The 15483-nt window shown below is 42.6% G+C and overlaps 2 protein-coding genes across 2 annotated transcripts; both read right to left on the bottom strand.

Annotated features, from left to right (window-relative positions):
* Positions 1–149: 149 nt before the first annotated feature.
* On the bottom strand, positions 150–11132 carry LOC106675736 (serine/threonine-protein kinase pim-2). The gene is made up of 16 exons (XM_024805752.2): positions 11075–11132; positions 10106–10327; positions 9844–10024; positions 9578–9754; positions 9051–9488; positions 5555–5756; positions 4883–4916; positions 2642–2750; positions 2361–2540; positions 1928–2116; positions 1568–1662; positions 1435–1482; positions 905–1126; positions 643–823; positions 377–553; positions 150–287 (listed from the first exon to the last, which is right to left on the bottom strand). The coding sequence occupies exons 8-16, from the start codon at positions 2712–2714 to the stop codon at positions 196–198; spliced, it is 1257 nt and encodes a 418-aa protein (XP_024661520.2). The 5' UTR covers positions 2715–2750; positions 4883–4916; positions 5555–5756; positions 9051–9488; positions 9578–9754; positions 9844–10024; positions 10106–10327; positions 11075–11132; the 3' UTR covers positions 150–195.
* Positions 11133–11521: 389 nt separating this feature from the next.
* On the bottom strand, positions 11522–12925 carry LOC112436242 (uncharacterized). The gene is made up of 5 exons (XM_076875906.1): positions 12865–12925; positions 12589–12768; positions 12156–12344; positions 11796–11890; positions 11522–11710 (listed from the first exon to the last, which is right to left on the bottom strand). Exons 1-5 carry the CDS (start codon positions 12923–12925, stop codon positions 11603–11605), a joined length of 633 nt encoding a protein of 210 aa, XP_076732021.1. The 3' UTR covers positions 11522–11602.
* Positions 12926–15483: the final 2558 nt, after the last annotated feature.

The raw sequence follows: 15483 nt of genomic DNA, 5'->3' as shown, positions 1-15483 counted from the left end.
CTTGACACTATATTTAGATGAAGGTCAGATGGAGGTCTCAGACTGCTTGCTGCTGGATTGGAAAAGAAAACACCAAAAAAGAGCCACGTGACAGCAACTGCAACATTGCTACTAAATTTGAAAAGTGACTTGTTGATGACTTGTGATGTGTTGGAGCTTTTGCTCCATAACCTTTTAGTTCATGGTGCGCAGAAATCATTTGAGCCACATGTGATTCCGAAGATCCTCCAGGGTGAAGCGGTCCTTGTAGTGCTTCCTCAGACACCCCGTCAAAAAATCCCTGCATTCTTTACAGAAATGAAATACTCTTGTTAAAGTTATCCACAAAGTTATTTCACCTTTCTTATATCAACAGCCCTTTTGGCAGAAATCTTACTGTTTGAAATGTCAGCTAAAATCGGTGGGTTTTGGTTGATGATCTTGTAGTCGCAGTCAAATGGTAACTTGTTGTGTAACAGCTGGTACATCACAACACCCAGCTGCCAGGCTGTAGTATATTCTGCAGAGCAGAAGCCGTACATGAACCACTCTGGACTATTGTAGATCCTGGTTCCTAAAACACAAAGATAAGAAGAATTAATGGGGAGGGAACATGATGTGGAGACAGTTCATGACAGCACAACGCTGTGGCTGAAAACATACCTGCGTTCCTCCTGAACCTTTGTCCCGGAGTAAACGTGACTCCACAGCCAAAATCGATGTATCGCACTCGGGGTTCCTCCGAAGATGTTTCAATTAGAATGTTGTGTGGTTTAATATCTCGGTGGAAAACCCCCTTGTTATCCATCGTAATGGCTGCGTCAACTAGTTGCTTCATTATGACCTAAAAGAAAGGAAGCCATATTTGGAGCACAGGACATTCTCTATGAAAAACTGCTGTAAGCTCCAAATGCTCGTCACTTACCTTAACATGTGTCTCTGACAGAGGTTTATCTGTAGTTTTGAGGTAATTGTCTAAGTCCATGCAATTTTCTGGTTTCTCAAAAACCATAATAAGCTCATCTTCCAGATCAAACCAGTCAAGTAGAAGTGGGGTTATACTGCTTTCCGTATCGTGTGGTCCAGCCCCAACTTGTATCAGTAGCGCCACCTCCAGGGGAACATCAGTACTTTTCCCATTCCAATCCTTCAGAAGGAAAGTTACTTCAGGTCAGTATTCAGAATTTCAACAAAAGTAGCTATCAGCGTACAGACAGTTTTGAAATAGTCACAAAATGACCTGATCTTTAAAAAGCATTCTTTCCACTGAAACATGTCAGTTTAAACAATAAGGTGACCCACTGTTCATAGAATTCGACCATATTTCCTGACGATTTCACACACAACTGTGAGACCAGTCTGGTTCATGCACGGAGGAAATACGTGCCTTATGCTTGATGCCTGAGAAGGCCTGAAATAATATAAATACCTGCTGGAATAAGAAAAGACGCTTACCATTGTTGTGCGCGCAAGTCTGCGCTGTTGAACATGTTTGATTGCCACCTGCATTAAAGACATTTTCTGGGTTAGAGAAGTACAAACAGGAATAAACTGAAGATCTGTGAAATGCAAATGTAAGAAGCCATACTGGAAAACTGTCTTTTATGCGTATTCCAGAAAACACGGTGGCAAAGCCTCCATGACCCAGCACCTCCAGCTCTTGATATTTTTCCAGGAAGTCTTCTGCAGACACACAGGAAAAACATACAGGTTATGACTTGTTACACAGAAAACAGCTGGCACAGTCCTATAGAGCTTTGTTATAACATTTCTATTAATTGGTAAATAGCAGCTACATTTTAGCAGATTAGTAGGTAGGTAACGTCACTACTGCCCAGAGTGTCTCTTATTGTCGATTGGTCCCACAGGAATCAAACCCAATCTCAAACCCCAGGACAAATTCTAAAGGATCTTGTGATCCAGCTCAGAAATATTGCCATTATCTTACCTTTTCTGTCAGTGCCGGATATCCTCGGTGAGTCACATGTTTCAGAGGGTTCCTGGGTGGGACTCTCCTCTGGGCTTGTTGTCCTGCTTTTTTTGCTGGATGGTCCCTCAGATTCGTCACTAGTGCTCTTCCGTTTGTTGCTCCTCTTAATTATACTAGAGTCGCTTGAAGGCACTATGAGAAGGCCAACTAAAATGGAAAAAGTAGTTTGACTTTAAGCATTTTCAGTCCAACTCTGTGTCAACTGCTTTCTACTGACTTTCTAAGGTCTGGCAATCGTGCATTAAAGCAATAACTGCACACTGAAAATCAACACAAAGAAGGCTAAATGAACCAACTACAAAGTTAAAGACCGTTAAGTACACAGTTAAAGTCACAAAATAAACTACATAGCCAAGATAATGTCACAGCTAAAACAGGTCTTATCACTTACATTTCAAACTGGATTCCCCAGAAACAAAGTGGCTGGGACCCGGTTTTGGACCTCCACTGCTTTTGCTTTTTTTGGGGGATTTGTCCAGTCTTTCAGGTAAGTCCCTTCTCTTTCTTCCCTCTATTCTTCCATCTGGAGTCATCTTCACCAGTGTGGAGATGCAAGGCTCTGTTTGGTGTCCTGAAATCAACAAAAGATGATTTTGTTTAAGTCAAATTCAGTTGCCTCAAATAAAAACCCAGAAGCATGCATAATTACCATATGAATCCCATTTGACTTACCTAGAGGGTTATTCAGATCCACAGGACGTGGTGCAGTATAAGTTGGCCAAGACTTTGACATTGTGTGATTCATTTAGGTTAATTTAGTTTCAGGATTTCACTCTTCACTCTGCAAAGATGCAATGAGCTGTGTGTGAGAACTATGATCTTTAGTGTCTTATAACAACGAGGTGATGACATCACAAGATTTTGGAATTCTTGGTTTCCATAGCTACAGAACATCAGCCTGGGCTAGGCAGTAGTTTCTGGTGAAGGCAAAGTTCTGTAAAGATTTATTTAGGGGTGCAATATTGCAAAAACTGTAGCGCAGCTGCATAAATGCATGTTTATAGAGGGCTGCTTCAAGGTGGGAACTGTGCTTCTACAACAAAGGCCATAAAACTAGTTAGGAACAAGCAATGGATATTATAGATAATATTGTAGCTATTATACCAACAAGAAGGACTCTCTTTGGGCAGCATTTACTTGTAAGGCAGTAGTGAAGGCTAATGGATAGCTTTGCAGGCTAAAAGCTAGCAGCACAGGTTAAGTCAAAATTCACTTGATTTCAGTTTTATTTACAGCACCAAATCACAAAAACAGTTGCCTAAAGGTGCTGGAATGTGTTGACTGATCTATAAATCGTATCTGTGCGCATTATTGTGACTAGTTACTCACTAAATGTATGAGCAGTATTGGATGTAATGCATAATAAAATTATGTGTTACTGTGATGAGGTTATATTTTTCAAGGTTCAAAGGCTATAGAAAGAAAGCACGTGTAGCCCAGTGAATTTGAACTTCCACAGTTATTCTTTTTCCTTTCCTGCCTAATGTATTTTCTTATAATTTCTCAATAATTTATTTGCTCTGTTTTACCTAACCTCCGACTGTCTTGGTGAGTGTTGTGGAAGTTAGTATTGTTAGCTGATGTAACAAGCATGGTACCTGCTTCCCAACTCTATCGGTGTGGGGGTTTTTTTTCTTTTTTTCTTTAACCGCTGGTTGTTCATATTTATGTTCCACTTGTATACCTCATCTGTTTGTATGTTGTATACTCACTGATTGTTCAATAAAGTTCTTGTTAAAATTACACACATATATATATATATTAGGGGTGCAACAATACACAAAATTCACGGTTCGGTTCGATACTTTGGTGTCACGGTTCGATATTTTTTCGATACAAAAAAAATGTTCATGCCTTTTTAATTTGTCATTTATTAAAATTATAAATATATATTTTAACTCAAAAGTACAGTTTTTAAATTTAACCCTAACCCTTGTGCGTGTTTTTTATTTTGACAGCGAATGCGCACCTGCGGACCACTTATGTGCAGCCCTGGTTATTTAGCTCATCATATCGCAGCCACAGAAATTCTTTTGTCCATGAAACCATAAAGCTGCACTTTCTTTTTGCCTTATAGTCTGATTTGTCATAACTTCTCCGTTTTGTGGTAAGCTTTTCTTTGGCTGTCACTTCTTCACCCTGACCTGTCTTATTTGGCTCAGCAGAACTAAAATATATATCCTGCTGCTTTTACACACGCACTCACATAACGCTCAGCGATTCTCTGCGCGATCAACCTCTCACATGTTTAAGCTGCAGGAGATTTCACTTGTCATGTTTGCATAGTAAGCTAACGATTGATAAGACGATGTCAGAGGAATTGGTGCACAAATTATCATCACTCACCAATCAGTGCTGTCGCTCTCTATACACAGTTCGTGCGATTGCAAAGTGAAAGCAAAAAACAAGCGCAAATTCAAACGCGATTTCAATATGTCACATATTGACAGTATATAAGTATTGTCTTGAGCACTGTTAGTGCCAACATATATAAATGGCAAAATAAAATAAAAATACTTCATGAATATCTCATAATTGTATATATTTGTGCATTTGAGCTGAGCATTGAGCGGGGACTTTTCACTATCGATCGATTATGATCAATGACAGTGAACCTGAGCACCTCCCCTACCTTTGGTGTGCGCTCACGCAGCTTGTAGAAAAAGTTTAGTGTGGAAGAAGTGGAGAAGGTGGAGCTGAAAAGCTGACATAAAACAATTAAAACTAAAAATGGGTGCAGCAAAATGTGTCGATTTAACCGCCATGTTAGCTGTCAGTGCTGCTGCACCAGCAGCAAGCGGTAACAACTAGTGACAACCAGTGAGAACCAGCAACAACCGGTAACCAAGCCTCACAGTCAAATATTGTTTGAAACAGATACTTGGATTTCAAATAATTTAGAACTGATACTACCTTTTATGTGATGCTCCTCTTCTATCCAAATCACCTGAAAGGCAACAAAAAAGATTCTCTATCCCTGGTGATTGCTGCAACCAGCAGCACAGCAGTGAAAAAAAAGCAGTGATCATTTGTATGTAAACAACACATGAGTTATTGGATGTGATCGCTACAGGTTATCACATCCAATATGGCAACAGCTCTTGAGCAATGTGTGTATGACATGACAAAGGTTAATAAGAGGCCTAACATTGTAGAGGGAAGCCAAAGTGTTTGAGGAGAACTCGGAAAGACACAGGCCATCACCATGGACTCAACCAAAAAGGATGAATGCATGTTGTGTGCATGCTGCATACCTATGTGTTCAAAGTAAAACGTGTGTACTGAACAGAGCATTTGCCATCCAGAAGCATTTATTGTATTTGTAATCATGCTTTTGTATCATATTTTATGAAGAAGACTAGTCAGTTGGCAATATGGCGCCACCTGTTGTCATCTTCTCTCTGCTCTGATTCCCAAATGTGGTCAAACATTAATATATAGTTTTTTATACACAAGTACTTGGAGAAACAAAGGTTTCTGGGGCAATGTGCTCATTTAAAGGCACATATAGGGCTAAGGGCTCAGTTCAAACACAGTGGGTTGTGGGGATTAATCCAGCTCCGACAAGTCTCAGGCGGATCTTACCGCTAGCAGCCCAGGAATAAAGCCCCCGAAGATCTGCCTCTTTCCGAAGACGACGGAGCAGGACAACAAAGCCGGCTCTCTTCCCCCGCTTCCTCCGACGAGGCCTCTGAAGCAAAATTGAGCTGACCGGCAAGAGTGGAGGTGAACCGGGTGCTGCGTCGCGCTCAAGCGGCGGTGGGAAAACAACGTCGTATCGTTGACTCTGAAAGTTATCCATAGCAGATTTGATCGGCAGTAACGCATGGCGATCATAAATCCGAAGGGAGATGACATCGGACAAAGCTGTAACAAGAACACTTGCATAACATATAAAGTAAACAAACACACGGACGGAGGCAGCGGCACAGCCAAACACAGGCGCCATCTTTTTTTTTTTTTTTTTTTTTTTTTTTAAAATGACATCAGAAACAGCAGTATGCGACATTACGTGATGGCAGAGCTTCAGTTCATCCTTTGTCATTTTTTTTTTTTTTTTTTTTTTTTTTTTTTTTTTTTTAATAAATAGGACAGGGGGAATGAATGAGAGAGAGAGGGGGAGAGAAAGAAAGAAAACCCAAGGGGAGAAGAGACGGTGAGAAGGGGGGGGAAGAGAGACAAAAAAAAAAAAAAACTCCTGGGTCACCTGTATGGAGAAAAAACAAACAAACAAACAAACAAACAAACAGAGGAGACAGCAAACAACAAAGAGCAACATAATAATAGAGAAAACAAAGCACCATCACAATAAACTAGCTAGTCATAGATATCAGTATTTACTAAGTAATAAACGATATTGTGCAGCACGCAAGATAGACAGCGCACAGTGTGCTTTGAGGCAGCAGCCAAGAAAGCTTTAGTCCGCGTCTGTGAATACCCATGTGTGCATACCTGTGTGGATCAGCATGCTTGCATTCCAAAGGTTTCTCCATGTAATGATCTGCTAGGGAGTGTGGGGGGGCCACAGCCCCATCCTCCAGGGTGTGAAGCGGGTATGGAGGAGATCAAAACTCCAGACATCCAGAGGCCCCCAGAACACAAGAGACCATGGAAGACCAACAGAGGGGCAGCCGCGCCACTGTTCCAGTAAGAGCTGAGGAGAGTCCCAGATGAGGGCTCACTCAGCAGCCGCGGAGCAGAAGCCAGGGGGGGTTGCAGTGACGCGCCCGTGAGCTCCGCCGGCCCCCAGCTGCGCCTGAGTGACCGAGCCCTAGGCCGAGAGGCCGGGGGCACCCCACCTCCAAAGGGGCCCGAGCGAGCCCCAGGCCCCAGGCCCCGACAAGCGGCCGCCAAGGAGTGAGCCGGTGTGTACCCGGACGCCCACCCCCAGACACAAAGAACCACCAACACACCGACACCTGAGGGAGTCCGCCACCGGCAGGGGAAGTGGTGGTGGGTGGAGATAGGCCTCCAAACCTTGGAGGACCTGAGGTGTCCCCAGAGAGGTGGCGTCTGATACCCAACCTGACATATAGACACAGACATACAGGCACACACAGACACAAACATCCATTCCCACCCTCATGCTCTCATATGCACTCACTCCACACTCAACCAACGTGGAGACAGACATAAAGAGACGCTGTACACACAATCACACTCCCCAAGCGTACTCTACAAACCGGGTCTAGGTACCCTTGCCCCTGGAGGGGGGAATTGCACCCAGACCCAGGTGGTGTTACCCTTTTCCCTGCGGTGGGGAGAGGCAGACCACCCCGACTCCGCAGCAGCAGGGAGGCCCCACACCCCAGACCGCAGTCGGACGGCCAACTCCTCCTACTAGCCCCCCCGCTCCAGCAGGCCGCAGAGAATGGGGGTGAGAGAAGACTCCAAACCTCCCTCCACCCGCTCATTGTAGTGTTGATGCATATGTGTTCTAAGGTGCAATTAAAACCCAGGAGGGCATGGAGCTACCTGCCAAGGAGCAGCAGGTAAGCGCATGGTCCCTCCTGCTAGCCCTCAATGACTAAGTGTATTTAAAATTGAGAGGTGGGCAACGACGTCAGGGGTGAGGTATACACCCTGATGGTGATTTGGACTCCGTGATTGTGCCCACCCCCAAGATCCTATATGTATGTGTAATGAGAGTGTGAATAATGTGAATGTCTAAGTTGTGGGATAAAATTGAGGCAGAGGCAGCCAGAAGGGGACAGGGGGGGGGGGGGGTAGCCTCCTCTGCACCCTCACACAGGCGCCATCTTGCTTCTTGGGACAACAACAGTAATGAAAAAATCACACAAAATATGACTCTTTTTTTTTTGTTTTTAATAGTTGTTAACTTAAAATGGCACCAAATAGTACCCCCAAAGCAAACCTTTCGGTATGCCAACATTTCTTCAGCTATTTTCAGGGCAGGGTCGGATGATGATGAGCTACAATAAAATGCATCATGGCCTCACTTCAATTCAATTCAATTCAAGGGTCGCGGGGGGCGCTGGAGCCTATCCCAGCTGTCATAGGGCGAGAGGCGGGGTACACCCTGGACAGGTCGCCAGTCTGTCGCAGGGCCAACACACAGGGACAGACAACCATTCGCACTCACATTCACACCTAATGGCAATTTGGATTATCCAATTAACCTATCCCCACAAGCTGCATGTCTTTGGACGGTGGGAGGAAGCCGGAGTACCCGGAGGGAACCCACGCAAACACGGGGAGAACATGCAAACTCCACACAGAAAGACCCCAGCCTGATGTTGGAATTGAACTCAGGACCTTCTTGCTGTGCGGCAACAGTGCTAACCACCGTGCCACCGTGCTGCCCAATTCAATTCAATTCAATTGTATTTATATAGCGCCAAATCACAACAAAAGTTGCCTCAAGGCACTTCATAGATACAGAGAAAAACCCAACAATCATATGACCCCCTTTGAGCAAGCACTTTGGCGACAGTGGGAAGGAAAAACTCCCTTTTAACAGGAAGAAACCTCCGGCAGAACCAGGCTCAGGGAGGGGCGGCCATCTGCTGCGACCGGTTGGGGTGAGAGAAGGAAGACAGGATAAAGACATGCTGTGGAAGAGAGACAGAGATTAATAACAGATATACACTACATTTTCATCAATGACATTTTTCATAAAGCAAGCCTACAAAAGCCTATATGTCATGGTCCTGGGTCATTTTGACCCAGTGTTCTTAGTTTTCCTGTAGTTTTGTATTTTGTTCCTTATGTCCATTGGATTGGTTGGTTTGGTATTTGGATTCCCCCTGTGTCCATGTTTTTATTGTGGTGTTTGTTCTGGTACCGTGTTCCCATCCTTTGTGTTCTGTGTTCTCCTCATCCCCCCATATTCATCCTTCTTCTCTGCCTCTCTCTCTCTGTGCTCATCTCTGTGTACTGTGTTGTGTTTAAGGTCCACATCTTGGTGTCAGTATTTTCAGTTTCGTGTCCTCCCTGCTCGCTAATTGTCTTCAGCTGTGTTCCCCGTGTGTTCCCACTTCTCTCATTACCTTCTGTGTATTTATGTCAGAGTGTCCCTTTGTTCTGTGTTGCGTCGTCCCTCTAGGTTGTGTGCATTTACCGTGTCTTCCCAGCGCCTCAGCTTTAGTTGCTCCCAGGTTAGTTATTGTATGGCTTCTTACGTTCCTGTTAATAAAGACCTGCCTTTGAGGTCATCACCGTGTGTCTAGAGCTGTGCATTTGGGTCCTCTCTTGCCTTTACACAGCTGCCACTTGACACTATATTTAGATGAAGGTCAGATGGAGGTCTCAGACTGCTTGCTGCTGGATTGGAAAAGAAAACACCAAAAAAGAGCCACGTGACAGCAACTGCAACATTGCTACTAAATTTGAAAAGTGACTTGTTGATGACTTGTGATGTGTTGGAGCTTTTGCTCCATAACCTTTTAGTTCATGGTGCGCAGAAATCATTTGAGCCACATGTGATTCCGAAGATCCTCCAGGGTGAAGCGGTCCTTGTAGTGCTTCCTCAGACACCCCGTCAAAAAATCCCTGCATTCTTTACAGAAATGAAATACTCTTGTTAAAGTTATCCACAAAGTTATTTCACCTTTCTTATATCAACAGCCCTTTTGGCAGAAATCTTACTGTTTGAAATGTCAGCTAAAATCGGTGGGTTTTGGTTGATGATCTTGTAGTCGCAGTCAAATGGTAACTTGTTGTGTAACAGCTGGTACATCACAACACCCAGCTGCCAGGCTGTAGTATATTCTGCAGAGCAGAAGCCGTACATGAACCACTCTGGACTATTGTAGATCCTGGTTCCTAAAACACAAAGATAAGAAGAATTAATGGGGAGGGAACATGATGTGGAGACAGTTCATGACAGCACAACGCTGTGGCTGAAAACATACCTGCGTTCCTCCTGAACCTTTGTCCCGGAGTAAACGTGACTCCACAGCCAAAATCGATGTATCGCACTCGGGGTTCCTCCGAAGATGTTTCAATTAGAATGTTGTGTGGTTTAATATCTCGGTGGAAAACCCCCTTGTTATCCATCGTAATGGCTGCGTCAACTAGTTGCTTCATTATGACCTAAAAGAAAGGAAGCCATATTTGGAGCACAGGACATTCTCTATGAAAAACTGCTGTAAGCTCCAAATGCTCGTCACTTACCTTAACATGTGTCTCTGACAGAGGTTTATCTGTAGTTTTGAGGTAATTGTCTAAGTCCATGCAATTTTCTGGTTTCTCAAAAACCATAATAAGCTCATCTTCCAGATCAAACCAGTCAAGTAGAAGTGGGGTTATACTGCTTTCCGTATCGTGTGGTCCAGCCCCAACTTGTATCAGTAGCGCCACCTCCAGGGGAACATCAGTACTTTTCCCATTCCAATCCTTCAGAAGGAAAGTTACTTCAGGTCAGTATTCAGAATTTCAACAAAAGTAGCTATCAGCGTACAGACAGTTTTGAAATAGTCACAAAATGACCTGATCTTTAAAAAGCATTCTTTCCACTGAAACATGTCAGTTTAAACAATAAGGTGACCCACTGTTCATAGAATTCGACCATATTTCCTGACGATTTCACACACAACTGTGAGACCAGTCTGGTTCATGCACGGAGGAAATACGTGCCTTATGCTTGATGCCTGAGAAGGCCTGAAATAATATAAATACTAGGGCTGCCACAAACGATCATTTTGATAGTCGACTAGTCACCGATTATTTTTGCGATTAGTCGACTAATCAGATCATCCATTGGACGTAAAACTACAGCTTATTGCACCAGCAGTATCTGCTCTTATATAGCTATCATTAGCTTACAGCTTTAAGTGTTTAAGGTCTGTGCTAACTAAAAATAAAGACAAGATGATAGTTTATTAAATTTTAATGAAATTTGCAGATTGTTTCGGTGAAGTTTAATAAACTCCTTGCTATCTAAAATATAACAGGACACTGGAGTATATTCTGGAGCATCTCACACTTCTGATAATCAGTTGTCTGCTTGATGTTTATTCAGCTGTGTAAAAACTATAACTTTAATCTCAGACAAACTGATTTACTCAGGAACAAATAAAATACTAAAAAAAAAGCCAAACAATAACATTTTTAAGTTATCTAAGTGACTCATATATATTTAACCTGAGTAGCGAAAGACGGCGGTGGGTTTGAAAACGATTTGCGGGGAGTCCGGTGTTCTCAGGGCGCTAGTGAGCCTAGCCCCCGGCTCGCTAACGAGCTAGTGGGTAACAGACGTCTCCGAAAACGTCGGAGCGCTTTTGAAAATATGTGGTGTCCTGATAAACTGAGCAGATATTTGAGGTTTACACAGCTACATTCTCGCCTGAAAATATGTTAAACGTTTATTTTGTGACCCAGAAAGAATAATAAGAGTAAAGTTAAAACTAACTAGCTGCCGCCATTGTTGACAACTGCGCTGGGCCGCGCTATGAATTCTGGGACACAGCTGCTGCTTCTTCTTCTTCTTCGGGGTTTAACGGTAGCTGACATCCTTGTACATGCAGTGCTGCCATCTTCTGTTTCAGTCCGTTATTACACTCTTAAATCCTGCCACTTACTCCTGCGTCTTTTGTGATCTTACAAAGCTTCAAACGACGCGTCGACTATTAAATCAGTCGTCGACGATTTTGATAGTCGACGTAATCGTGACTAGTCGACAAATCGTGGCAGCCCTAATAAATACCTGCTGGAATAAGAAAAGACGCTTACCATTGTTGTGCGCGCAAGTCTGCGCTGTTGAACATGTTTGATTGCCACCTGCATTAAAGACATTTTCTGGGTTAGAGAAGTACAAACAGGAATAAACTGAAGAGCTGTGAAATGCAAATGTAAGAAGCCATACTGGAAAACTGTCTTTTATGCGTATTCCAGAAAACACGGTGGCAAAGCCTCCATGACCCAGCACCTCCAGCTCTTGATATTTTTCCAGGAAGTCTTCTGCAGACACACAGGAAAAACATACAGGTTATGACTTGTTACACAGAAAACAGCTGGCACAGTCCTATAGAGCTTTGCTATAACATTTCTATTAATTGGTAAATAGCAGCTACATTTTAGCAGATTAGTAGGTAGGTAACGTCATTACTGCCCAGAGTGTCTCTTATTGTCGATTGGTCCCACAGGAATCAAACCCAATCTCAAACCCCAGGACAAATTCTAAAGGATCTTGTGATCCAGCTCAGAAATATTGCCATTATCTTACCTTTTCTGTCAGTGCCGGATATCCTCGGTGAGTCACATGTTTCAGAGGGTTCCTGGGTGGGACTCTCCTCTGGGCTCGTTGTCCTGCTTTTTTTGCTGGATGGTCCCTCAGATTCGTCACTAGTGCTCTTCCGTTTGTTGCTCCTCTTAATTATACTAGAGTCGCTTGAAGGCACTATGAGAAGGCCAACTAAAATGGAAAAAGTAGTTTGACTTTAAGCATTTTCAGTCCAACTCTGTGTCAACTGCTTTCTACTGACTTTCTAAGGTCTGGCAATCGTGCATTAAAGCAATAACTGCACACTGAAAATCAACACAAAGAAGGCTAAATGAACCAACTACAAAGTTAAAGACCGTTAAGTACACAGTTAAAGTCACAAAATAAACTACATAGCCAAGATAATGTCACAGCTAAAACAGGTCTTATCACTTACATTTCAAACTGGATTCCCCAGAAACAAAGTGGCTGGGACCCGGTTTTGGACCTCCACTGCTTTTGCTTTTTTTGGGGGATTTGTCCAGTCTTTCAGGTAAGTCCCTTCTCTTTCTTCCCTCTATTCTTCCATCTGGAGTCATCTTCACCAGTGTGGAGATGCAAGGCTCTGTTTGGTGTCCTGAAATCAACAAAAGATGATTTAAGTCAAATTCAGTTGCCTCAAATAAAAACCCAGAAGCATGCATAATTACCATATGAATCCCATTTGACTTACCTAGAGGGTTATTCAGATCCACAGGACGTGGTGCAGTATAAGTTGGCCAAGACTTTGACATTGTGTGATACATTTAGGTTAATTTAGTTTCAGGATTTCACTCTTCACTCTGCAAAGATGCAATGAGCTGTGTGTGAGAACTATGATCTTTAGTGTCTTATAACAATGTCTTATAACAACGAGGTGATGACATCACAAGATTTTGGAATTCTTGGTTTCCATAGCTACAGAACATCAGCCTGGGCTAGGCAGTAGTTTCTGGTGAAGGCAAAGTTCTGTAAAGATTTATTTAGGGGTGCAATATTGCAAAAACTGTAGCGCAGCTGCATAAATGCATGTTTATAGAGGGCTGCTTCAAGGTGGGAACTGTGCTTCTACAACAAAGGCCATAAAACTAGTTAGGAACAAGCAATGGATATTATAGATAATATTGTAGCTATTATACCAACAAGAAGGACTCTCTTTGGGCAGCATTTACTTGTAAGGCAGTAGTGAAGGCTAATGGATAGCTTTGCAGGCTAAAAGCTAGCAGCACAGGTTAAGAGATAAGATAAGATAAGATAAGATAGAACTTTATTAATCCCTCGGGTGGGTTCCTCTGGGAAATTCGACTTCCAAAAAAAGCACAGCAACGACCAAAGTTACAGTTACAGAACTGTTATATATATATACACACATACACATATATAAATACAGAGACAAATATAAATAAAATATACAAAGGGGATAAATAGAATAAATAGGAATAAAAAAATAAAAATACAAGTGAATTGCACATTTCAAGTATTGAGTCTGTTGACTATTTACAAAAAGTATTGCACAAGGTATTGTACAGTGAGGTGAAGAGGCACTACAGCTTAGTTGTTCCCCCCTCCTTTGTCCTCCTGTTTCCCCTCCCTCTCCCCTCCAGAGAGGAGTTAAACAGTCTGATGGCGTGTGGGACAAAGGAGTTTTTAAGTCTGTTAGTTCTTGTCTTGGGGAGAAGCAACCTGTCACTGAACAGACTCTTCTGGTTGTTTATGGCCGTGTGCAGAGGATGCCCAGCATTGTCCATAATGTCCATCAGTTTCTTTAATGTCCTTTTCTCTGCCACTGTCACCAGAGTGTCCAGCTTCATGCCGACCACAGAGCTAGCCCTCCTGATCAGTTTCTCCAGCCTGGATGAGTCCTTCTTTGCTGTGCTGCTCCCCCAGCACACCACAGCATAGAAAAGTACTCCAGCAACCACTGACTGGTAAAACATCCTCAGGAGCTTCCTGCAGATGTTAAAAGACCTCAGCCTCCTGAGGAAGTACAGTCGGCTTTGGGCTTTTTTATACAGGTGCTCTGTGTTGCATGACCAGTCCAGTTTATTGTCCACCCACAGCCCGAGGTACTTGTACTTGTTGACCACCTCCTCCCCCTCTATCTGAACCGGCAGTGGACCTTCTCTAGACCTCCCGAAGTCCACAACCAGTTCCTTAGTCTTTGAGGTGTTGAGTTGCAGGTGGTTTGTGTGACTCCATAAGTCAAAATTCACTTGATTTCAGTTTTATTTACAGCACCAAATCACAAAAACAGTTGCCTAAAGGTGCTGGAATGTGTTGACTGATCTATAAATCGTATCTGTGCGCATTATTGTGACTAGTTACTCACTAAATGTATGAGCAGTATTGGATGTAATGCATAATAAAATTATGCGTTACTGTGATGAGGTTATATTTTTCAAGGTTCAAAGGCTATAGAAAGAAAGCACGTGTAGCCCAGTGAATTTGAACTTCCACAGTTATTCTTTTTCCTTTCCTGCCTAATGTATTTTCTTATAATTTCTCAATAATTTATTTGCTCTGTTTTACCTAACCTCCGACTGTCTTGGTGAGTGTTGTGGAAGTTAGTATTGTTAGCTGATGTAACAAGCATGGTACCTGCTTCCCAACTCTATCGGTGTAGGGTTTTTTCTTTTTTTCTTTAACCGCTGGTTGTTCATATTTATGTTCCACTTGTATACCTCATCTGTTTGTATGTTGTATACTCACTGATTGTTCAATAAAGTTCTTGTTAAAATTACACACATATATATATATATATTAGGGGTGCAACAATACACAAAATTCACGGTTCGGTTCGATACTTTGGTGTCACGGTTCGATATTTTTTCGATACAAAAAAAATGTTCATGCCTTTTTAATTTGTCATTTATTAAAATTATAAATATATATTTTAACTCAAAAGTACAGTTTTTAAATTTAACCCTAACCCTTGTGCGTGTTTTTTATTTTGACAGCGAATGCGCACCTGCGGACCACTTATGTGCAGCCCTGGTTATTTAGCTCATCATATCGCAGCCACAGAAATTCTTTTGTCCATGAAACCATAAAGCTGCACTTTCTTTTTGCCTTATAGTCTGATTTGTCATAACTTCTCCGTTTTGTGGTAAGCTTTTCTTTGGCTGTCACTTCTTCACCCTGACCTGTCTTATTTGGCTCAGCAGAACTAAAATATATATCCTGCTGCTTTTACACACGCACTCACATAACGCTCAGCGATTCTCTGCGCGATCAACCTCTCACATGTTTAAGCTGCAGGAGATTTCACTTGTCATGTTTGCATAGTAAGCTAACGATTGATAAGACGATGTCA

This window comes from Maylandia zebra, linkage group LG17 (genome assembly GCF_041146795.1).
Source record: "Maylandia zebra isolate NMK-2024a linkage group LG17, Mzebra_GT3a, whole genome shotgun sequence".
In the NCBI taxonomy this organism is placed as follows: Eukaryota; Metazoa; Chordata; class Actinopteri; order Cichliformes; family Cichlidae; genus Maylandia; species Maylandia zebra.
This window is presented reverse-complemented; position numbering and strand designations above follow the sequence as displayed.